At 37.7% G+C, this 25,523-nt stretch overlaps 1 protein-coding gene across 1 annotated transcript in view; it reads right to left on the bottom strand.

Moving 5' to 3' along the window:
* LOC149223013 (DNA-directed RNA polymerase 1B, mitochondrial-like) overlaps window positions 1-25,523 on the bottom strand; it is a 227,143-nt gene that overhangs the window by 41,816 nt on the left and 159,804 nt on the right. Inside the window, exons 14-17 of the mRNA XM_089385713.1 lie at window positions 22,393-22,545; window positions 22,045-22,119; window positions 2,198-2,287; window positions 2,018-2,065 (exon numbers count right to left, since the gene is read on the bottom strand). Of these exons, the coding sequence (XP_089241839.1) occupies window positions 2,018-2,065; window positions 2,198-2,287; window positions 22,045-22,119; window positions 22,393-22,545 (366 nt within the window). The remainder of the gene's footprint in view (window positions 1-2,017; window positions 2,066-2,197; window positions 2,288-22,044; window positions 22,120-22,392; window positions 22,546-25,523) is intronic.

Genomic DNA, 25,523 nt, shown 5'->3' on the forward strand with positions numbered 1-25,523 from the left:
CCCGATTCCCACACCTCAACTTATTCAAGCAACAACATCCTTCTCTCCTTCCACGGGCCAAAATTCTAAGCCCCACTCAGCCAATCTTCCACCCTCAAACCAGTAGCCAGGACCCTCTCAACCAACATTGCTTCTCAATCACTAAAAAAATAAAGGGACAAACAACCTCTCTCTCAACCATTTTTCTCTAGTATATAAGGAAAGGTTAATGTTTGTTGTAGGTTCATTGTTTATCAATTGAAGGTCTCACTGGCAGCTCTAATAAAATGTAGGAAAACTTGGTTCCCCATAGCCCCTCCTAGTATAGTTTGTTTGCATATAGTTTAATGCCCACAACCCCATATTTCACTTGTCTATATTTCTATTATCAGTTGAATGGTTAACATGTTAAGGTCAGTGTTATAAATATCGGACCGAACCGGTCTAAACCGGTCAGTTCGACCATTTTGAGGCAAAAACCATTTCGGATTGGTGACTTAAACCATTTTTGGCCGGTTCAGTATGGTAAAGCCACGTAGAACGAAGCAAATGTGGCTTGTTTTGCTATTTTTCTTTAAATTCTTGTCTTAGTTGGACACTAGCCCACAATAGGTGCCCAATATTCAAGCCTATGTCCCTAGTATTGATATGCAATCCATGGTAATGTTTAAAGTAAAAGTGACATTATCCTTTATCTTACATTTTCATCCTTTTACTTAAATTTTTAATATTACCATGAAATGACTCTGGATGTTTGAGAGTAGTTCCGACTTCATTGGATTTCAAATGGAGAAAGAAAAATTTTAGATCTCACTCAAAATCCAGTCGACTTAAAAGTTTTTCAAGATTTCAGGATTGGGGGGTGTATCGAACTATCGTTTAATCAAGAGCATCAATCCCTCTATGTACCTTGATGTTAGTTGCATTGATTGTTGAATTGCTCTATCATGATCCTACTAAAAATGTACCCATCACTCAAACAAAATCTTGAATTGACATGCTAAGTGTTTTTTTATCTTATTTTAATGCTTAGAGGGTGATATTGATGACGAAGATCGCAATATAAGCAAAGATTTTGATGATAAGTAGGTATTTGTTGTAGCATAATTTTTTTTTGGATTCTAGAGGCCATCTAGGTCTTGTATTTTGATTCATTTTCAATTCAAAGATGGATCGCACTTGGTGTTATTTCGGTTATGTTCACCCTTACATACCCATAAATGAGAACATTTACTTATCTGCGTATAAATCGTTTCGATTCAGATGGATGCACATGAATATATGTGATTTTCTTTAAAATTTGAATATTTGCAATTTTAGTTGACCGTTTTTTTACCGGTTCGTGATCCGGGGGATTTACCGATTCGACCACTGGTCCAGTTCTGATAACATTGGTAGAGGTAGCCTAGCAATATTTTGTTTTAATGCATATGGTGTTTAAATATCAGCGAAGTAAAATGTGGGGTTGTGGGCATCAAACTATATGCAAAGAAACTAAACTTGGGGGCGGGGGCTACAGCAAACCAAATTTTCCAACAACCCTCATAAATGATGGGATTATGTTTTGCATAATATCATCTCCCACCGCATCCTCACCCTCATAACTGTTATGTTTTACATAATATCTACCCCAACGCTACCCTTACACAAACCACTCTCATGGCAGAAATTATGTAAAACACTGCATGTTATTTTTTACATAATATCTCCCCCCACCCTTTTATTTACTTAAAATTATTTTAGATTAATGAGATTCTAGCTTTAATTTTAGTCAATAATGATGTTGCATGGAAACATTTTCTAACCAAATGGACCACTGTCATTTATACCTAATTTTAATTTTTTTATTACAGCATAAAAATACATTGAAACAGGAAATTTGAATTATCGTAATTTGCACAAGTGTTTCACTCAATTTCACTGCTGCTGTTCTACCCACATAGTTTAACTAGTAACATAGTTGCAAACAGCTGAACTGAAAATCTAAATACACTGATTTCAAAAAATCAGTACCGACTGACAACGAAGAACATCATACCTTATCAGTTTCACGCCGTAGGGCCAAAATCTGAAGAGATGTCTTGACCTACATAGACATCCATATATCCAATAAAGCTTTATTAATACATAAATGCAATAAAACTTTATCATTAGAATCGGGAAGACCTATTTACAAATTACTGACACCATAACATGCATAAAAGTTTATTTCACATACCAACTGTCTTCCAAATTTTCTGTAAGGCTGTACAACTGGTAGTCCAAGTGGTGTAGTCCACCGTACTGGTTGATTTTCAGATGCAATAATCTGCATTGCATATCAAAGTTAGAATTTTCTGTAATAAATATGGTATAGGGACATAATGAAAAAAATCTTAAAATATAACTACAAACAGTCCACAAAGCACCATGAATGTTTAGGATACATGCTGAGGCATGAGAAGGTAAAAATAAATGAGCGAACCGGGCTGCTATGTCTTGCAATTTCCTTTCACCCTAGGTCAGGTCTATGACTTAACCAAGCACATAAACACACTAGTAATGCTCAACTATGAAGCACTTTGCACAGTAGAATATAACAGCAATACTGATCAATAACAGTACATAGTAAATATGGCACCAAATCATGTTTCTTATTAGTCCATCAATAAAAAAATAAGAATGATATACATAACTGACATTTTAAAAGGAGATGCATGCCTATATTAACTCTCATAGATTGAGGCAGCAGGTGGGGGTGGGAGTCTTCATGATCCCAAAGGAAACATATTAGCTCGTTTTGCATAGTGGAAGCCTATGAATTATGGCAAGGTCTTTCCATATCACTAGAAGAAGGTTTAGAATCTCTAGTTGTGCTGGGGGATTCAATGCTCATCATTAGAGCTATGACGAGGAGGGTCCCTGCTGGGTATATAAAACTCAACTCTCAGCTAATGAGAACCAAGTCTCTTGCAAGCAAAATTGATCTGATTCACTTTCTCCACATCAAACGAGAGCACATTGTTGGGCTTCAACATTGGAGCAAAGTGTTTTAATGGTTAGAGGGCACGTAAGATTTTGGTCAATCCCCTAATGAAGCCATCTGCCACCTCCTCTCTCCTCGTATGTGTCGAGCGGTGCACAATTCAAGGTGTTTGTTGGGTTTCTCAAGGTCTAAACAAGCAGACATGGATATACATCATCTTTAGCTCACTTCAGCTTGGCTTGCACACAGGTTACCCAAGTGGTGCGTTGGGATCCCATTGCATAACTTGGACAGTGATTGCATTCAAAATGATTTGGCTTTCCATGGTGGACAAGTCTCTCAGGGTTTTATGGAGGGTTTCTCCCTTGTTTTCTTCAAGTGGGGCTTCCCACAAAAGGGCAAAAGATCCTCCTACCTGCACATTTCAGGATTTAAGGCCTGGAACCACTGTTTAGTCTCACCCCCCATGCAAATCCTTGGCATTTGTATAACCACGCATCCTCTTGATTCTTGCCTTTTGCTAGCTATCGAAGTAATTGGTGCTCTGGTGTTTATCTGCTTATGCATCTCTCCTGGAGCATTGCATCCACTAAGGGGAAGAAGGATCATTTTCAATCCAGGACTGGTATGGACTGGTATAGTCTGACCTCTATAATCGGTCTCAGCAGCTCTGTTTCTATCCAGTTTTCTTTAGCTGGCAAGCTAGCTATGGATAAACCAAAAGCCAAGGAGATGCAGAAGGCACTCCACCATCAAGAAGAAGCCATCCAAGCCAACAGCACAGCTCTGTCAGCAATATTCGCCAAGCTGATGGAACTGGATCAGAGCAGTGCAGCACATAATGCCACCATCATGAACCTCCTTCACGCCCAGAGCTAGGACATAGATAACATTAAAGCTGAGTGCAGTCGCCTCAGATCCCTTCTTCTGGCACAACATATGGATGCTTTATCTCTTGGTTCCAATAATATAGAGACTAGTCATTCAGCTCATGCAAGCCATGTGGAAGAGGACTCAGTGCACCAATCAAAAGACCGAATGGAAATAGAAAACCAAGACCCTTATTACTAATGCAGGATAGTGCTCAGCTTTAAATATGAATATATGTTTTTTCTTTCACTTTGTATTGTAGGTAGTTTTGTAAAATTGTGAACATGAAAGAGAACCTGGAACTCTATCCTAGCTAGAATACTAGAAAATGTACCAGCCAGCACAAATGTCTTTTTTTCTCTTCGAGTTCTTGAATCTGTTGCTTTTGCACAATGCTATGTACTATTTGCTAGTTTCAGCACAGCCATTTTGATTAATACAATTACTACATTGGTTTAAAAAGAAAAAGAAAATAAAAAACACTCATAGATTATTACATGATGCAAAATCTCATTCCCTGGTGGTCTTGACTAATGCCAATCCCATACCCTCATACATGATAGAATCCAGTAGAATGCTACAATCCTGCCAAACCTGAAATCCTGAAAATTGTTAACTCTACAAATTTTTGAATAGGATGTGAAATTTTACTCTCCATATGAAGACCAATGAAGTTGGAGCCACTCTCAAACATTGTGAGACAATTAATGATAAATTATAATGTTAAATGTTTATGTAAAAGTTAATATTCTCCTCTATCTTACCTTTTCTATCCTTTTAGATAAAGAATAATGTAAAAGGATAGAAAAGGTAAGACAAAGGAGAATGTAAGTTTTTACTCTAAAGAACTTAATATCACCATTGATTACCAAGGTGACAGATTACTTAAAGATCAATCCCCTAACTCAATTTTGTCTTTACGGGTCATTAGCAGTAGCACACATAAGGTGATATCTTGATATGGATCCCATGCACCTCTCGGGTAATTAGGTGGGCCTAGAAACTTCCAAAAAAATACCTGAAATGTCATTGGAAATGGCTGAAATGCCTTGAAAACAATGCCAACCATACTGTATAGTGTTTCCAGGTAGCATTAATTACCAAGATGACAAACTCCTCAAAGCTCGATCTCCTATCTCTGTTTTGTCTTAAAGGGTTATTGACACTCACAGCGAGATATTTTCCTATGGATCCCACACCCCTCTTGGGCACTTAGGCAGGCCTAGAAACTTCGAGAAAAAAAGTGCACGAAACATCATTGGAAATGGCCGAAATGCCTTGCAAACACTGCTGGCCATCAATGTTATCAGAATTGGACCGGTCATCGAATCAGTAAATCCCTCGGAGTGGGAACCAGTCAGAACTGGAGAATGGCTAAAGTAATTCTATGAGTATTATATTGTTTTATATGTGGGTCATATAGCTGTGATTTCCTTGGTATTTCTGTTGCTATTATGCTGGTTATGTATATGTTTTATGACAGTGGCTATGTATGGCTCTCATCATATTTTTACTTGTAAATGAATAAACAATGTATCTATGACCTAATAGATGATAATGCAGCAAATGATATAAGGGAACAATGCTTCTTAGCGATTCTCAGATAAGTATGAGATCCCTATGCTTAAATCTGTTGTTTACACCTGTAGATTACATATTTGTGACATGTTTGACGAAATGCTTGTCATAGCTAGTAGAGGTCTGGTTAATGGCTTGTTCAAGTATTTGCATTCGCATCATTGTTTCCTTTTTATCTTTTTGTTCTGAAGGTGTCATTCAATTTTGGGCAGTGACCTGGCATCTGGGCCTAAAAAAGTGGCTCAAATCTCGTGAACACTAGCACAACATTGAGAAAAATAGTCCCTATACGTTGTCAAGCCCATTGCATGGGAGCGTCCAGAGGTCAAGTGGTCTAAAACCTCAGTGGGACCTAGGGGCTAGTTACCATAAATGTTGGGATGGTTCTTAAGGGTCCTGTAGCTGATGTGGAAGGTTTGTATGATGTGTTTCCGTCGATTCCATGCCCTTAAGGTCACCTAGGAGGTTGAATCCAATCATAGTAGTCTCTCGTCACATGTTTACCCTGGTTGGCCGGTTACTTGGGTGGCGTGGGAGGAGGGTGTTATACATCAAATATACGTGGAAACCCATAAAGGGAGAAAACCACGAATTTTTGGCTGCAGAGATGTGAAGGCATGCTCCTACTCCCTCTTACATCAAATTTTCTATAGGCTCCAACCTAGAGAGGGCTACTACTTCAAATATTCTGCAAGCTTCAACTCGCAAGAAGCTCCAACTCCCACAATTTTTCTGCAAGATACAGCCTAAATGAGGCTTTTGCCTTAACAGGCTACAACCTGTTCTTTATCAAGCTACAACTTGAAAGAAGACTGCAATCTCCCAATCACAATACAAAATCAAGTTTCTTGGTTACCTAATATTAATTTTTTCCTTCTTACCTGTGGCTTATCTTCTCTGCTTCAATTTTGTTCCTCTTTTGCTACTTTTAATTTTTCCTCCTTACCATGTTGTTGTTCATGAACACTCTCATACAAGTTTCTCAACTCACAAAAAACTTAATTCTCATTCAACAATGCATCTTTTATAAGCATAGCTTATTGATTGTTTGTATTCTATGCAAGAATACGAAATGAGGAGTTGTCTCTTGGTCTTCTAAGGTTGTTCACGACCTACCTCTTCATTTCCAAATTTGAAATTCAGTTTAAAAATTTTGTAATATAAAGAAGAGCTGAAATAATATAGACCAGCAAAAATGATTGCAAAAGACAAATCTTGATGACTTCTCAGATTTTTACTAGCTACATTTTTTGTTATATTTCACATATGTACCAACCACCTTTTAATGCCTTTGAGCATTCTTTTGTAATGTCTTTAGCATCAACAAAATGAGGATTCATGAGTTTCATGACTTGTAATACACTATATTGTTATACAAGTGATTATGTTTAATAAAAGCATCAATTTTTCAGCTTATGTGTCAAAATATCATGCGCCATTTTTCATTTTAATTGTAAAACATATATCAAAATAACCAATAGCATAGTTAACCACTTGCATTCAACAGTGATCAGCCTTTGCACTTCAAGCAATATTGCAACAATAGCAATTTAGCAATTAACATAAATCAGCCTTAAATTCAAGTAATCATTCAACAATGATCAACCTTTGCACTTCACATCACTTTGATCAGCCTTTGCACATCAAGCAATCAACACAATCAGCCAACAACCTCATCAACATCTAGCAAACTCATCAACACACATCCTTATCATTAGCATAACTCATCAGCATGATTAATATTTGACATCAATGCTAACATTGGCAACAACAAAGGCATATCGTCTTTAAGATCAGGTAAATGAGAAATTTATTCTATAGTATACCTAGGGGGGATAATATGGAGTACAAAGGGAGGTACCCAAGGAAATAATGTAATAATGGGATGGGCCATAGTAATAAATAAGGTGGTCAACCCGTATCATGTAAGGGATCACAAGTAGTTAGCGATAACGTAATAAACCCATGGTATTAGATAGATGGTATTGTGGGAACCATGATAATGACCCATGGTATTGTATGTATGAGGCCTATATAGAGGCTAGAGACTCCCCATCGAAAGATGTCAAGGATTATTGCATGAACAGGCATATGGCTTGTGGAGTGTTCTCCTTCCTTAAGGAGTGAATGTATGGTGTTGCCCTACCTTAAGGGTTTGATTAATAAAGAAGCATTTCTATATTCAGATCTTGTTATTCTTTGGTTTATTTCTATTATCATATATTTATGGGTTAGATCTATAACATATTCTTTCAAGAGATGTAATATTTTTTTAATCTTCCAAGATTGACAATATTTTTGATCATCAGCTTGATCGTTTGGATAGGTTCTTCTCTCATCCAAAGGCATACCAAGAATTTGATAATGAGATTCCACAACTTAAAGGGGGGATCCCTATTTGTTGAAGAAAAGTGTAACTAGGTTCGATATTTGTAAATGTAATTTTGATCTTTGTAGTTGTCAAGAAAAAGAAATATTGTTTTTGTAAAATTATTCGAACGAGTTTCTTGCTCATTCCATAGGTCTAAGAAAGTCAAAGAATCAAAGTCATGTTAAAGAGCTCTTCTTGAGCATGAATATGCGTCAACCTAGTGTCAAGTAGCCCTCCAAGACAAGCAACATCCTCCAATAAAAAAGTCTGCAAGCAAAGCGAGGTACAAGATAGTGATGTCGGCCTAAAAGAATTAGATTCACTCATGTCGGCTCAAAGAAATAGACACAACTCTTCATGGATACACGTCGGCTTAATATGGAGGGAAAACCACTATATATACCCTAGTTGGGGTATCCGCAAAAGACAAGGAAGAAACTCAGACTTGTCTGAGATTTTCAGAAGTCTACTACAGGATCTCGGATAGGCACATTAAGTACAGAATTTCGGACAAGCTCTGCAACTTCGGATGAGGAGCAGTGACCTCGGATATCTCTGAAACCTCGAGTAATTGCAGTCACACAAAACTTGGATTCATCTAATGATTCTCGAAGGAAATTACAGTGGTTCAGGACCTCGGTCAAGAGCAGTGGTTCAGTACTTCGATGAGTACAGTAGTCCTATGGGTAAAGCCTCTCAATGATCACAGTCTTGGCATAGCAAACAATCACATGAAGATCTCAGTGTAGTAAGGAAACACAGTAATGGTTTCAGTATATATATCTATCAAAGAACACTTTGTCTCGGCATATCTCCAGAATTCAACTATGGTCTCAGTATAGCACATACTACCTTGACATACTTCAAGATACAGTCACATGCATAGCTATGATCTCGATCTTGAAGGAGACATAGTCACAAGGAGAAGATCCCAGTGAAGGAAGCAGCAATGGTGCAGACCTCGATGAAGGTGCAGCAATGGTGTTGCAGTAGTAATGAAGACTTCGGTGGTGCAGTAGTGATGGTCTCAATGAAGCAGCAATAATGATGATCTCAGCAGTGACAAAGAAGAGGATTGGTGTCTTGGTCTTGGAGTGGCGTAGAAGGTCAAGTGTCATGGTCTTGGTGTTCGTCAATTGAAATCTCTATAACAAGAATTATGTGCGGGTTTTCCTCTCCAAGAGGGAGAGGTTTTGGCCCTGGCAGAATGCCAACATCTTGTGTTCTTGTCTCTTTTATTTTGGCAGTTATTTGATGAAATAAGAAACACGCACTCTAATAATGTCAAAGAGAAGATTGTGCTAATAAGAAAAATTAAAAATGCCTCACAAATAATTATCAAGTCAAAAAGAATCTTATTAAGGCTAACTGCCCTATATTCTTCAACATTATTTTGGATCAATCTTTGGAATCTTCTTTGGAAGAATAGTCTCCCCCTCATGAAGTTCCGACCATTTCATCATATCAAGAAGACCATTTGAGTGAACTGATTGAGGAGATTGGAAGATTGAATCTTGATGAAACCCAATGTTTTAAAACTATGACTCGGGTTCGGAACCGGCCGAGGGTCGACCCCAACTCCGACTCCAACTCGGTATCGACTTGGCCGTTTTGATTTCAATGACTCGGCAGTTGTAAAAAATACATTAAATATTTATTTTTTTATGAGAAAACATAATTTTAAAGATTTTCATTCATGTTTCCAAACACAGTGCATTAGAATATAGAGAGAAGACAACATATGATCAAAGTAGGCTCATGAATATATCCATTATATCAAAATGGCACCCAATGCACTGTCCAATACATACATGATATAGAGATCAAAACAAAAACACATAACCAAGGAGGCTCTAAATGGCATCTACAACAAAAGTAAATTGTAAAACATCACCAGGAACTAGTACTACTGGATACTGCTAACGTCCCCAGTGAAACTTCTAAGTTCAACCTCCAAAGCTTTATAGTGATACCTTGGGTTCAGAAAAAACCCAACTGCATGTATAGGGCGATGGAGTTGATTATTCCATCTTTGATCAATGGTTTCCCGAATGGGTCCATGCTTAGCCACTCTATCCTTGTATGTTGCCTTTATTTGCTCCTTTGCTTCATCCATAGCCTCATAAATGAAGCCCATAGCCAATCTTTCCCCATCCACCAATCGCAACACCTTAACAAACTAGCCAAGGGTCTGATTCGGTCGGCTCGATCAGCTCGGTCGGCTCGGTTCGGTCATCTCGGTCGGCTCGATTCGGCCAACTTAGTCGGCTCGCCTGATTCGGTAACAAACCGGCCACCGAAACAGTTTTTCTACTGAGTTGACCCGACCAAGGGTCTGGCTCGGTCGGCTCGGCCAAATCCGATTCGATTAGGCCGAATTTTAAAACATTGATGCAACCCCATCTCAAACAGCAAAGCAACCTAGACCATCTCAAAAAGTTCCCCCAAAATGACTCACAAAAACACTTAGAAATGTTCATCCTAATGAGGTTGAAAAGACAAGAACCAAAGGTTCCACCAAACAAGATGCAAGTGATGTAGATAATTTCAGTTCAACTGACACTGCGGATATGGACATTTCATATGATTGTGAATTGAATTTCAGAGAAGTTGCTTTTCATGATCAATGGAAAGAAGCAATGCATAAGGAGTACAATGCTCTCATAAAGAATGGAACATGGAAGCTGGTGGACCCTCCATTTAGATCCAAACCAATTTACTGCAAGTGCATCTACAAAAACAAGTACAAATCAAATGGCTCACATGACAAGCACAAAGAAAGGCTCGTGGCAAAAGGATTTGCACAGAAAACGGTATTGAATATGAAGAGACTTCTACCCCCATAGCGAAACGGACCACCATCAATACTCTCTCTACACTAGCAACTTAGAATGGATGGAAGTTCATCAAATCGATATGAAGACAGCATCTGTAAACGGAGAATTGATCTTCAGGTCTCAACCAAAAGGTTGTGTTGTGAAGGGGCAAGAAAAGAAAGTATGCAAACACATCAAATCCTTGTATGGCCTAAAATAAGCATTGCGAGCCTAGTATGAAAAGTTAATTGAGCATCTTTTGAAATTAAATTTCAAACACTTTAATTTTGATGATGCAACTATTTGTCAAGAAAGTTGGCAAAATTATTGTATATCTTGCGGTATATGTAGATGATTTGTTGATAACAGGGAACAATGAAAACTAAATTGCATCCATAAAGAAGAGTTGAAGCAAGGCTTTAAGATGACAAATTTTGGGACATCTTCATTACTACGTGGGATTGAGGTAACTCAACATCCAAAGTATATATTCCTCTCCCAAACGTACATTGGAGAAATGTTGAACAGGTTTGGCATGGTTGAATGCAATCTTTTATCTACCTTGATGGAGCAAAATCTAAAGCTCATATCAAAAGAAGGGAACGAATTTGAGGATGTGACCAACTAAAAACAATTTGTGGGAAGTTTAATCTATCTCACCACTCTTAGCTCAAACATTCACTTGCTTTCGGAATTTGTTCCAAATTTATGCAAAAGCCTTGTGAAGGCACTCAAATCTTAAGTACTTGAAAGGAACTCAAGACTGCGCACAGAAATATTCACAAATAGATACTTTAGATTGATTGGATATTCTAATTCTGAATTTGACGGAGACAAAGAAAATGTAGTATCTACTTCAGGTTATCTTCTAAGGCTAGAAAGATTCCACGACAGAGGAAAACAATGTGGCAATTGGGGAGGCAACAAGAGAGATTATGTGGCTCAAGAAAATTCTAGAAGACTTGCAGGAGAAACAAGTGAGTTCTATTCCCTTTCTAATTGATGATACTTATGCAATCAAGTTGGCCAAGAATCCCAAAATCCATGATCAAACCAAACACATCAATGCAAAGTATCATTCGATTTGATATCATGTAAAGGCCAACACTATTCATCTAAAACATTGTTCCACAAATGAACAAATTACAAGCATCTTCACCAAAGCACTTTGAAGAGTAAATTCTGAAAAATTCAAAATGATGCTTGGGCTCACAAACACCCCTTCGACTTAAGGGGGGAATGCTAGACACATAATCCTTTAGGTTTGTGTGTTTGTAAATAAATTGTAAATAGCTGAAATATGAAGAGTCACTCCTCGTATGTGGATAGGAAGAGTTACACCAACTTTGAAAAATGAAACCAAAGGTCATTTCCAATGTTATATACCAATCCATATTAATGCAAAATTATCAAGTTCATGAGTTACTCATCCTGGGTTAACAATGCATTTTGTGTGCATTTATTTTTACCTTGGTGTATGAAATACTGTTAGAAATTTGTAACATGTATCATTAAAGAGGGACCTTTGCACTAGCATGTGGCCAAATTATTCTGCCTATGAATCACCACAAAACAAGGTAGCAAAAACTCAACAAAATGATCAAGAATGACAATAGAAGAAACAAGACCTCAAGAAAATGTTTGATAATTTTATGTCAAACAAGGGCAAGGAAAAATATCATAGTCAAACCTTGCTTATTGAAGTTAAAAGAAGAGTAAGGAGATATCAATTCCAAAAATAGACAAGGAGACATATACTGACATCATTGAATAACAAATGTTTTAAAAATTCAAAACCCATACCATAAATAAACATATCATTTCATACATAAACAAAGCTTTTACCCAAGTGTCATTATTAAAAAAGTATTGTAAAATGACAAAAAAACATAAGAACATGATGAACATTTAAATTGGGAGTATACTAAAATCAAAATGAAAAAGAAGAAAGACACAAGGATAGCTTATCATCAACCTAATCACACAGTTGTCACATCAACCATCAGCGTGTCACATCGACCATCAAAATTCTACGCAACTTGTTTCCAACGGCATACTAGGAGTCCCTAACAAATAAGTCTCAACCTAATATCTCATCATACAATTTTGAAAAGGAACAATCTAGATTGGATTGTCCCCTTTACAATGCAGCTATATTGTTCAAATCCAGAAAGACCCCTTCATTTTATTTATTCAAACCATAATAGTATCCAAGATGTATCATCATTTGAGAACCCACGTGGCATGAGGATGTGCCTTGGATAACAAAACATTTCAACGTCAACAACCCTCTGTACCAATGCTTTGAGAGTGTCTCTTAAAGGGGGAGGGGATGTAATATACCTACAATAATTTAATATTTAATATGATAAAACCTAATTATTATAATATATAATTATAATCAGATCTTACTAATTTAAATGTTTTTGTATATACACTTATTAATTATTATTAATTCAAATCATTATTATTATTATTAGTGGTAGTAGTAGTAATAGTAAGCATTACCACTACTAGTCATGAACAATCTCTACGACATTATATAAAGAGATGACATTTAACATCCATCATTCATTCCTATTCACATACACACAAGCACACTTTATATGCATTTATTTTTGCACTAGGTATGTGAAATATTATATATTGCCATAGTGGTATAACACTCTAATACTAAGGGGTACACACATTACAATATTTACTTTGACCTAGCATTGCAACAACTGAAAGATTGCATTCATGCAAAAATGCATTTGTTGATGTAGTGAGCTCATCCTTAGGAAATTGATATCACATTGAATCCAGTGGATAGGAGTGTTGAGGCCAAATGGCATGCTCTATATGCTACTATATATTATTCTACATGCATTAATGGAATATATCATTATTTTGAGGTTGTCATTTGTTAAAATTGGCAACTAGGGCCAAACTCTATATGGGTCATCTTATTTATCGCAACTGATATTTTTCTTGGATTCCTCTCTTCGAGAGGTGTAGGATTGATCTAAAGATCATCCGATTCCGACATGTATTTATGGAGATATGAATTTATTTATATTATTTGATATTTTGTCAAGGTCGGCCAGCAACCAAATAACCCCAAACTCAACCTCAACATTGCATTTAAATAGAGGAGGCCTCAATTCATTTGACACACAGATCTCTCATGATCTCTCTCCACTCGTTTGGGTTTGGTGGCAAAAGAGGTCAAGTGAGAGATCTAGCCGCAGTCCTTGAAAGGAGATCTAGCCCTAGCCACAGGTCTAAAGAAGCCCTAATCTGCTATCTAAAGGAAGCCCTAAACTACAGTAAAGAGAGGCCTAATTCGTAGCAAGAAGGAAGCCTTATATGCAACCTAGAGAGAGACCTAAGACGCAGCAAAGGAGGCCTAATTCGCAGCTCAAAGAGAGACCTAGCTGTTGTCACCTAGCCGTTGTCATAATAAAGCCCTAGCCACATTCAATGAAGCCCTAGTCGCAGATTATGAAGCCCTAGCCGCAGCAAAACGAGGAGAGACCTAGCCACAACAAGACGAGGAGAGACCTAGCCGCAGCAAAAGGATCCCTATAACAGCGTGAAGGAGTCTAGAAAAATCAGCGTGGTAATTTTGTAATAAAGCTACATTGTTGTAGGTGACAGCGTGGTCTATTTCAGGGTTGTTTGGGCATGATAGGGATATTCTTGAGCTCGGTTTGTAGGGCAGAAGAAGCCGCAGCAAAACGAGGAGAGACCTAGCCACAACAAGACGAGGAGAGACCTAGCCGCAGCAAAAGGAGCCCTATAACAGCGTGAAGGAGTCTAGAAAAATCAGCGTGGTAATTTTGTAATAAAGCTACATTGTTGTAGGTGACAGCGTGGTCTATTTCAGGGTTGTTTGGGCATGATAGCGATATTCTTGAGCTCGGTTTGTAGGGCAGAAGAAGCCGCAGAAAAGAGGAGCAAGGGACTGTTGTTTAAGGGATGATTGGGGCACTGATTGAGGGGATCGAAGTTACATTCCATTGTTGGGCTAGGCCGCAGGCCATAGCCAGCAGTTGGAGACCTTTAGGAGCTGCGTTCAGGGAGGATAGCATCCCTATAAGGCAGTGTATAGTTGGAGGGACTATGTGAAGGAAAGTTGCAATCAAAAGGTGGGTTGTTGGGTGTGATTAGGGTGTTGTAGCAAACAGGGTTTGTACCCTAACCAATGACCAGGTTTGCCAAGAAAAGCACTAGTCCTTGAAGCATGTAAAACGTGCTCGATTAGCAGCTTTGACATAATCCGTGATGCAGCGAATGAAGGAGGGTCTTATTGAAGGAAAGTCACAGCACTCTGGGTGATTAGTTGAGTTGTTCTCGGGCTATCATTTGTTGTATATAAATCTTCAGTCCTTGGTGTCAAAATTGCAACCTCATTGTGTCATCTTCATGGTGAAGATCTCTGATGTCTGATCTCCTATTTGGCAAGTCAGTATTGACTTTAAATCATTTGTACTATCTCTCTCTCTACTGAACTATTGAAGAATATAAGAAGATTTGATCAAGGGTTTCCCCACATTGGGGTTTGTCCTTGGTTGGTGCCACATCTTGTGTCCTCTTGTCTTGGCTTGTCTTCTACTGTTCATGTTTATGTTCTATATGCATTTTACTATCGTGCTAATGTGATTGCTAAACTGAACATTGATATTGGGCTAACAAGAAAATTGAAGTAAATTGCTCTTAAGCATAGAACATACCTAAAATTAACATCATTTGAACATTAGAATTAGATTTTGATCAATACATCCTTCATACATGCTTGTGTAAGATTTTGTTGTTGCTTATGTTATCATGGACTAACATAATAGTTGGTCAATTTGAGGGTGTATTGCATAAGAGTAGTTGGTACATGTGAGTTGGTTAAAGACGAACATTAGGATGAAGTTGTAATGAATCATTGTCATTTTTTAGCATTGCCAAGTACAATGGTCATAATCTCATAATGTCATAGATGGAGGCTACAACCAAAGAAGATGACAATATTTGGGTTATTGTGGGACGAGGGGTGTGGAATGATATTGTGAGCAATTGTATCATATAATGTATCCCCATGTTGCATTCATAGGTGCTATGTTTCTTGTATCAAACACATGAATTCATGTCTCTATGTGTCCCCAAGTCAAGTGACTAGTGTTTTAGTCTTTATGATTTGATATTTTGTACAAGGCTACTTACATTAAATAAGGCCACAATTACACACTGAGTGGCCTTAGAATAAATAAGTCAAATAGTATTCTAATTGACCCATAAATGTAACTAAGGCCACAATTTAGGGTTTTGGTCACTATTAGTATAAATTGGGGACTTCCCCCTCTCTTGTATCAATCATTCTATTATCAATTGAAATATATATGTGTGTGTGTGTGTGTTGCAATCCACTATTGGTTTAGCATGTGCCCCACACTCCTTCATTCTTATCTATCTTTTACTTGCTTTGGTTAGTTGTGTTGTTGCAATAGCACTTCCTTTCTAAGTATTCAAACACCCCAAGGTGGTATTAGAGTTGCTAGTTTAGATCTATGTGGTAGTGCTATTTTGTTTCTTGGAAACAAGACTCGCCAATGCTTCCAAAGACTATTCATACTTAAGATCTGAATAACTATCAATAGTGACATAGCTACCACTCTGAAGAAACTAAAAACACAACCCATCTAAGTACTACCCTACATTTAATAGATCATAACTTTCAACATAAGCATATGATTGAGGTGTTTTCTTGGGCTAAAAAGAAGATCTAGAAGCACCTTGGAATGATGGGTGTTGTAAGACATTTCAAGATGCAATAGAATGTTGCAAGCTTTAATAATTTCAATCATTTTAAGTGACAAAACCTAGTTGAATCAGTAGTGTTTTAAAAATCAGTCAACTCAAATCAATCTCAACCAAGTTGACCACAAACTATACTAACTTGGCCATTTAATAGTTTGAGAACCACTTTGGTACTAAACCAGGTGAGTCAATGTACAACTCAACAAGTTCAATACCAAACCAGTCCAACTCAACCGAGTTCGAACCTACTACATTGGATAGATTTGTTTTCCAATTGTAGCACACAATTTTGAGGAAAAGTTCATTTAAAAAAATACAAAAACCCCAAATTCTATCGCCTTAAACCTTAAAAATAGAACATATAGACCCCCCATCCTCCCCCCACTACAATCCACTCCCCAAATCAGTGTTGCGGGGGAGCGCCCCCCACCCCCCCCCCCCCCCCGATCCCGCTCCCAATCCACGCTCCGAGCGAGCGGGAGCAGGTCTAGAGCGCGCTCCTGTTAAAAAAAATTGCGCTCCCTATCAGTTTCCGGAGCGTATGAGGGAGCGTCACTCCAGGAGCGAATTTTATAACCCAGGAGCGGTCAGGGAGTGATCGCTCCCGACCGCTACCGGGTTATAAAATTCGCTCCCGGAGCGACGAGAACGACGGGCGGAAGCGAATTGTGCGGAAACGAAGAATTAAGAACAAACAATAAAAAGAAAAAGAATAGATTAATTAATTAATTAAAATTAAACCAACAAAAAAAAAACCGCCAGTAAAAAAAATCAATTTTTTGTTATAAATTGAGGGAGAGAGGGTAAGAGGGCTTCATTGTGATTGTGAGAGTTAGAGTGAGATCTCATTTGAGATTGAGAGAGGGAGATTGAGAGGGTGAGAGTGAGGAATAAGGAGCAAGGAGAGAGTGAAACTGGGAGAGAGCAAGGTGCCAAGGAGAGAGCAAGGAGCAAGGAGAGAGTGAGGAAAGAGCAAGGAGCAAGGGGAGATTGGTCGCATTAAAAGATTTAGATCAATAAAGAACCAAGAAAAAAAACCGCTGGTAAAAAAAATCGATTTTTTTGTTATAAATTGAGGGAGGGAGGGTAAGAGGGCTTCATTGTGATTGTGAGAGTTAGAGCGAGAGCTCATTTGAGATTGAGAGAGGGAGATTGAGAGGGTGAGAGTGAGGAATAAGGAGCAAGGAGAGAGTGAAACTGGGAGAGAGCAAGGTGCCAAGGAGAGAGCAAGGAGCAAGGAGAGAGTGAGGAAAGAGCAAGGAGCAAGGGGAGATTGGATGCATTTGAAGTAGGCTCGCCGCTCTACAATATTGAATAGAATGTTTAGCAATTTTTTTAATGTTTATTAAATTATTCCTAATTTCTAGAATCTAAATAAATAAATAAATTTTTCTCTATTTCGGTTTCCCATTCCCATTCCCATTCCATTCTTTTAAATTTTGCAGATTCAAAACTTCAAATTTCAAACATTGTGGTTATATTTCTTGGCATTTTCTTCTTCTTGGTTCCTTTTTTGGTTATTATGGTGCTAGAGAGTAGAAAAAGGAGGGTTGAAAATGAAGAAGGGGGACATAGTGGATTTGATTAAAACCCCGGTGAGGAGGAGCTGGAGGAGAGTGAACATGAGTCAGCTCAAAAAACTAAACAAGACCAAACCCCATTGTGGAAATATGTTAACAGGCCTGAAGTAGGGAAATTGAGTGGAACCACTAAATTTCATTGCCCCCATTGCAACAATAATTACACAGGTTCATACACCCGTGCCAGAAAACACCTCTGCAGGAAAATTCCATGGGATGGAGATAAACAAATAGGAATCAAAACTTGTACAGGTGTGTCAGCAACAGATAGAGCCAAATACATAAAGGAAGAGGAGGAAGCCCAATACAAATCTAAAAAACCAAAGGGTTTCTTTGAACCAAGCTCACAATCACATGCACAAAGAACTCCTTCAGCATCCTCCCAACGTAGTAGATATGGAGGCACAAGGTCACCAAGTTTAAGGCGTAGAACCATATCAGATTTCCTTGATGAAGGGTGTAGGAATGATGTGGATTCAAAAGTTTACAGGTTTCTCTATGCATGTGGGATACCATTCAATGTTCTTCGCTCACCTTATTGGCACGAAAGGGTTTCTGCCATAAATGATGCCCATAAAGGATACAAGAGCCCTGGGTATGACAAGGCAAGAACCATTGGACTTGATAATGAAAAAGCAAAAATATCACATTCTTTGAATAGAATGACAAGTTCTTGGACTGACCATGGGGTGTCCATTGTATCTGATGGATGGACAAATGTAAAAGGCAAGCCATTGATCAGTGTTCTTGTTGTGTCTGTTAGTGGTGCCACCTTTCTTTCAGCATATGGTTACTCAGACAAGTTCAAGACCGCCATGAACATTACAGAACCATTACTTGAAACAATTGGCCGTATTGGGCCATACAATGTCATCCAAGTCATCACTGATAATGCTTCTAATTGTAAGGCAGCAGGAGCAATTATTGAGGATAAATACCCCAACATATTTTGGTCTGGGTGTTTGGTTCACACAATGAACCTTTTGATGCATGATATTGTTAAGAACAAAAACGAACATCACAAATGGATTGGTGATTTGTACAAGAAAGGCAAACAAATGATAAAATTTATTACAAATCATAGCAATACCCATGGCCTTTTCCGCAGTCACTCAAGATTGGAGTTGTTGAAGATTGTGAGGACTAGATTTGGTAGCTATTACCTTACCTTCAGGCACCTTTTGAAGGTAAGAGCGTCATTGGCTAGCATGGTATCAAGTCCAAACTGGCAGGTATTAAAGGAAAGGGCTACAAATGCAGCTGACAGGCAAGGTTTTGAACTGGTGGAGGAGGCCGCTCTTGATGGTATGATTTGGGCACGTGTGAAGCAAGTATTGGATTTCACCAAGCCCATTTATCACATGATTCGGTTTGCAGATACAGATAAATCAGTGATTGGCGAGGTGTATGAGCAAATGGATACCATGTTGGGGCAAATAAAAGATATTGTTCATAACAATGATCCCAACTTGTAACAAACTAATTCACGATTGTGTGTGTGTACGGTGGATAAACTTAATGTTCCACTACATTGCTTGGCGTATATCCTTATGCCAAAATACTACTCTACATCTTGGTTGGGCCAACCTGCACCAGGGGGTGGGGTTAGGACCAAACCCCATATAGATGAAGAGGTATCTAAAGGATATTTGGAAGCATTGGAAAAGTTGATACCTGACAGGGAGGAATGTGCTAGTGTGCGCCTTGAATTAGGAAAATACTTCAGTGGCACTGTTTTGTTTGGTACCTTTCATGCAATGGAAGATAGAGACAGACTTGATGCTCTCACATGGTAGGAATCATATGTCGGCCATGGACTTTGGCAAAATTGGCAAAAAATGTTCTCTCACAGGTTGTAAATACTTCTTCTGCAGAGAGGTGTTGTATCACCTACAGCTTCATACATAATGTGAAAAGAAACAGACTCAATGAAAACCGGGCAGAAAGCTTGGTTTATGTGCACTACAACTTGAGGTTGTTGAGTCATTACTGTGATCGGGCTTATGAGGATCCAACATATAAAATTTGGGACAACCACCCAGAGGATGATAATTTGGAGGATGGCACTATACATCTTGAAGAACTGGAAGTGGAACTTATAATAGAGGAAGATGAAGCAACAACCATGCCACCTCCACCATCCAGTAGCAGTGCTCGAGTTCCGAGTCTTGTTCCTTTGTTGTCGCCGCCTCCATCTACACCCTCACGTGGAGGGCATGTGCCTTCTAGTTCTGGTCGTCGGTCTGTGCGGGAGACTCCTAGAAGACCACCACGACCTGCTCATGCATTAGACACTTCTCATGGCAAGGGCCACATGTAGTAGTAGATAGTAGATTTACAGTTTACTTGTCTTTTCTAGTTTCTATTAGTGTTCATAACTGTTGAGTCTTGACTCTTTCATATCATAATGATATTTTTTGTAAACAATATATGACTGTGACAATTTAAGTTTGAAGTTTGAAGTTGGCAATTATAACTCATTGGTAATGATTCTGAATTATGAATATGACGCTACTTGAAAGTTGTTTCATTTCATTTCATAATTCATTCTATAACATTTCATTTCATGTTAGATATTACTTCTTGTAATGGTTAAGCTTAGCTTACAAGTACAACTTTGGTGATCAATGATGATAAATATTATATATTGAATTTTCAATTTTGAAAGCTTGAAGTTGAAACTTTAAGATTGATGAATCATGATTCACGAGACTCAACATGTTGTAATATGTGTGTTACTAACTTGTGGATGTGGTTGATGAAGATTATAACTTCTAGATGATTGATGTTATATGGTTCAATGATCAATCTATGTTTTTCAATGTTTTTTATATCTAATTCATCATTCTACATGTTTTTGTTGACATATATGTATCAAAATATAACAAATATATACATTATATAAAAATTGCTCCGGGATTTGCTCCCAAACCGGGAGCTTTTGAAAATGTCGCTCCCGCTCCCAAGTAACACTACCCCAAATAAATTGAAAAAAAAAAAGTAAAAATAAAAAATTTGTCTCACAACTCTCTCAAAGAATTGTTATTCAAAGTAAGCTTGGAGCAACGGTGATGAGTTTGATCCCACTTTCAAGGATCCTAATACCACCACTGGTAATGAGTTTAATGATTGATCATATAGACCAGTGATATGTAGTAGACCAATAGCTTCTACCATCATGCATTTTGTCTTATGGACTATAGAGGCCTTTTAAAGCCTCCTTGATTATTTATTATGTTTTAGATATGTATTGCACTCTATGCCAATTTTGATATATTCAACATTGCGAGGTATATTTATGAGAAGACTTTGCATATTGTCTCTAATGGTTTGGAATCTTATATTCTTTTCATTACAACTTTATTACTTAATGCATGTTTTCATAAATCGACTCATAAAATCCAAATCAGTCTGATTTTAAGCCAAGTCCAAGTTGTCCTCGACCATTTCCAAGTCCAAATCCAAGTTTTAAAACATTGCATTGGAGGAAATTATCATGACTTTCAAATGAGGCAAGAGAATCGAACCCTCAACACAAGAGGTAATATTTTGTATGCATAATTTACTTTTAAACTTTACATTATACTTTATTTTATTTTAGCTTTCAACTTTATTAGATATCATTTCGAATTTTAGAATTTCATTTTTCTCTCATTTAATTTATCAATTAATTATAGAGCTTGAATAATTTAGTTATATGTGTTTAATATGTGGGATATCTATCTAATAATGTCTTGAACATAATGGTGAATTTTATCATATCTCTTTGCATTGGCCAATTTTATTTGAATTTCTTAATCACCCAATTCAAACACAAACACAAACCAGATTACTTTTAGCCCATAACTATTGCTCTAATTAAAGCTCCAAAAATTTACTTTTACAATTATCCAACATATCTTCCATGCCTATAAAATAATAATAGAACAGTTTCTAGACCACAATCAGCAGTATGGAGTTGTTTATCAAAAAAAATAAAATCCAGCAACATGGAAAAAATTAGTATCAATAAAGGATTCAGGATTATATTGATAGTATAGGACATATAACAGTATCAAACATCAATATGAAATAAATATTTGCTAAAGAAAAGAATACCTTGGCACAATCGCCTAACCATGTCATGATACTCCTTGCAGAATTAAACATTTCACCCAATGCAGTAAGAGTTGTCTGGCAAAATATAAGACATGTCTGATCAGTATAACTTGAATTGAAATTAGATGAGGATTATGTAATCTTGTGTGTTGAAGCAAATCAATCTCGTCGCATTTTTTGTATTCATTAGATTTATTACTTTAAAAAACTAAACAAAATATCAAACAAAACATCAATCTGAACTACGTAAGATATTACAAGAGTCCAATTACAATTGACTCATTCAGCCCATAAAGAGAGAAGTGTAATCTCAACCCATTAATAAGATTAGGTTTGTTTTTCTCTTACTTTAGCAGCATAGCAAGATGCAATATAAAGGGCTTTTTCATCCACATTAAAATCCCTTTCTTTCAACCTTTTCCTTATTTGATCACGAGCACCAATATAGGTCACTCCATAGACTGAAGTCATCACAGTTTGCTTCACTAATTTCCTGTCCACCTGTATATGTCAAATACTTAGATAATTACCTAGAAATGTGGAGCTTTTGTTGAAAGAAACATATAAATGATAAATGCAATTAATAAACTGTAAGTCTAAAAAGTATAGCAAGCAAACTATGCCCTGGGAAGGTAAACTGTTTACAGAAAGGAAAGGACACAAATTAAAAGGGAAAGAATCTGTTGTATTGCTACTTTCAAATGATGGAAAACTCTATGTTGAGTGAATCCAAGTTTTAAAATGATGGAAGCCCAGTCAGTTGGGCCACAGTGTAGCTGTAGGCTGGAGTTCCCAGAGCCATAACAACCCAGGTTCAAAACCTGGCAAGTGTGGTACTCTTATTAGTATAGTTGAACCAGATGGAGCCAAATGCAAGTCCTGGATAATTTTGACAGAATGTTCACCAATCAGTCACAACATCTATGTTGAAGAACGCAATTTGGAGGTAAGTGAGATAGAGCTTAGCAGGGCTAAGGGGTTTAGCAGTGTAGAGTAGCTTAACATGGCTATTCAAGAAGCCAAAAGAAAGAGAGTTATTAAAGTGATTAGGATTGGAGGGGAAGAGCACCTTACTCATCTTTTATTTGTAGAGGACTTATTACTTTTTACTAACGGTTTTCTGGTTGAGGGGAGGAGTTTCAGGATATTCTTCATTTATTTTGCAAGGTTATGTGAATGGAAATTAATTTCCACAAATATACAATCAGTTTCAATAATATAAATGACGAGATAAAAAGTTTTCCGAACCAACCGTTCCGATACTTATATTTAGACTTAGATGTTGGCCTTAACTCCTTTGGCATCATTCTGAAACCAAATGGCTATAACAAACATGACTGGCATTGTCTTATTGGCAAAATTGAAAACATTTCTGGTGTAATAGGTTGCTGACCTGGCATGGGAGATTGACTATAGTCAAGGCTGTGTTGAAGGAAATTCCTGTGTATTTACTATTGGCACACAGTGCACATTCCCAAAGGGGTTCTTGAGAAGATAAAGATAACGTGTTTTAATTTCCTTTGGAAAGGTAACTCAGATCAGGGAAGTTATCATCTACTTAAATAGCAAACTCCTGCTCAGCCAAAGAGTGAAGGGGTTTGGAGTCTCAAACATTATCATCTATTCGAAAATGTTCTGGCTGGAAAAAATCTTTGAAATATACTCCTTCTCAGCCAAAGAGTGAAGGGGTTTGGAGTCTCAAACATTATCATCTATTCGAAAATGCTCTGGCTGGCAACAATTTTTGAAATAATACCTCATTCCATGATCACTCTTTGTAAGAGTCTAGGGCAATTTTTAAGGAGATTGCTGTTCACTAAGGGCTTCCTCAACAGAATTTCTTCCTTCCTTCAATAATGAATAAATAGTACTTTCCATTGTCCAACAATATCAAACTAAAGCATGACTGAGTGATTTTGTTTGAAACAATTATCAATAAGGGCTTTCAAACACAATTAATGATTCAACAGGAGTTCAATCACTTGACAGCAATAGATCTTAGTTACTGTACTGACCTACAGACCATATAACACAATTAGTAAACCCTTCTGGTGCCCACTATTATTTGTCCGAGAGACTACTAGAAACTAACTTCCAACCAACCAACGGAAACTAGTTCAATAGTTACAATCCGTGACAGATCATACACTTGCAACAGCGCAATAATATGCCCTAACAGTTATTCGATGATTTATGATTAACCATATGAACTCTTGCTGGACAGTGGCCTTAGGAATGCACTCGTTTCCTGGGTATATTATTGTTTGCAAATCGCTGAACTGGTGCGCTTCCAACCTTCGTGCCCCTTTTTACACGACTTCCAAATTCCCTCTATTCACAACTAGTAGTTACTCTATCTCAGCCCTTCCTCTTGCCTCAGGATCAGTCTTCACTTTGACCTGCTATAGGAAAACCACAGGATCCGCGACCAATTCCAAGGAATTCAGATTTCGTGCTACGGCTTCGATTCAATCTTAGAAAAAGTGGGGCTTCAGAGAGTATTCGAATGCCCAGAATTCATTCACAAAGTAATAGGAAACCCACAGACCCATGATTTTAATACACAAGATACTCTTCATCAAAGTTCTGTCTTTTGGCTTCAACTCTAACTCCTGAATATAATCCACGAACTACAGATGCAGCTAAATGTACAACCTCTGACAGCGTCAGTAATCTCGAGGCCCACTGCAATTTTAAATCTTTGACTCCGGCTTCAGGGATATGTCCACGCATAGAAACTAACCACAGGTGCCTCGCACATATCCACGCAGTCTTTTACCACCACAAGCATGCAATTCAAATTCAGCCTTGACTTCATATTTCAGGGAACCTCCGAGTTTAAATCTTCTACTCAGCGACAGATCTGAAACCTTTTCATGTACTTGGAACACATCTGTCCCAACTTTCGAGTTAAGACTCAGCCAATCGCTCTTTTTGTTTTTTTCCTTTTGTTGCGGATTGCTCTCACAGGTATTGGGCCAGCTGGTGATTCTTCTATGATACTTGCAGCCCAAAAAGGGGGTGCCAACTACCCTATGCTGCGCTCGGAACTTTGCCAATGGTTTCCATTGGGGGTAACTTCAGTATACTTCCGATATCCGACAATACCCTCAACTGTCCTTAAACAAACTGATTGGATTCCTCTCACTTGAATAGAAATGTCATTATGCCCAAAACATATCAGTAGTATTCCAACGCTGTTGTGACAAAACAGATTAAGACTCCTCAACCCCTAAACTAACTGCTCTCACGACCTATACTAGAACAAGTAGGAAACAAGAAAAATAAGTTTATCAACTAGGGTGGAATCTTTCGCTCGCCACCGAAATTGATAGGAGAAAGGGGGTCTTAAAACCCTGAGAGCCTCAGGCTCAAGAAAACAAAGATAAATGATCCAATATGATGATCATTAAAATGAATTCATCCTCTCATATTTATAGATTTCCTAAAGGGGGTCCCTCCTCCTTAAATGATAATAA

The sequence above is a fragment of the Pinus tabuliformis genome, chromosome Q, assembly GCF_031772625.1.
Source record: "Pinus tabuliformis cultivar Carrire ecotype Pingquan chromosome Q, CPIR1, whole genome shotgun sequence".
Lineage (NCBI taxonomy): Eukaryota > Viridiplantae > Streptophyta > Pinopsida > Pinales > Pinaceae > Pinus > Pinus tabuliformis.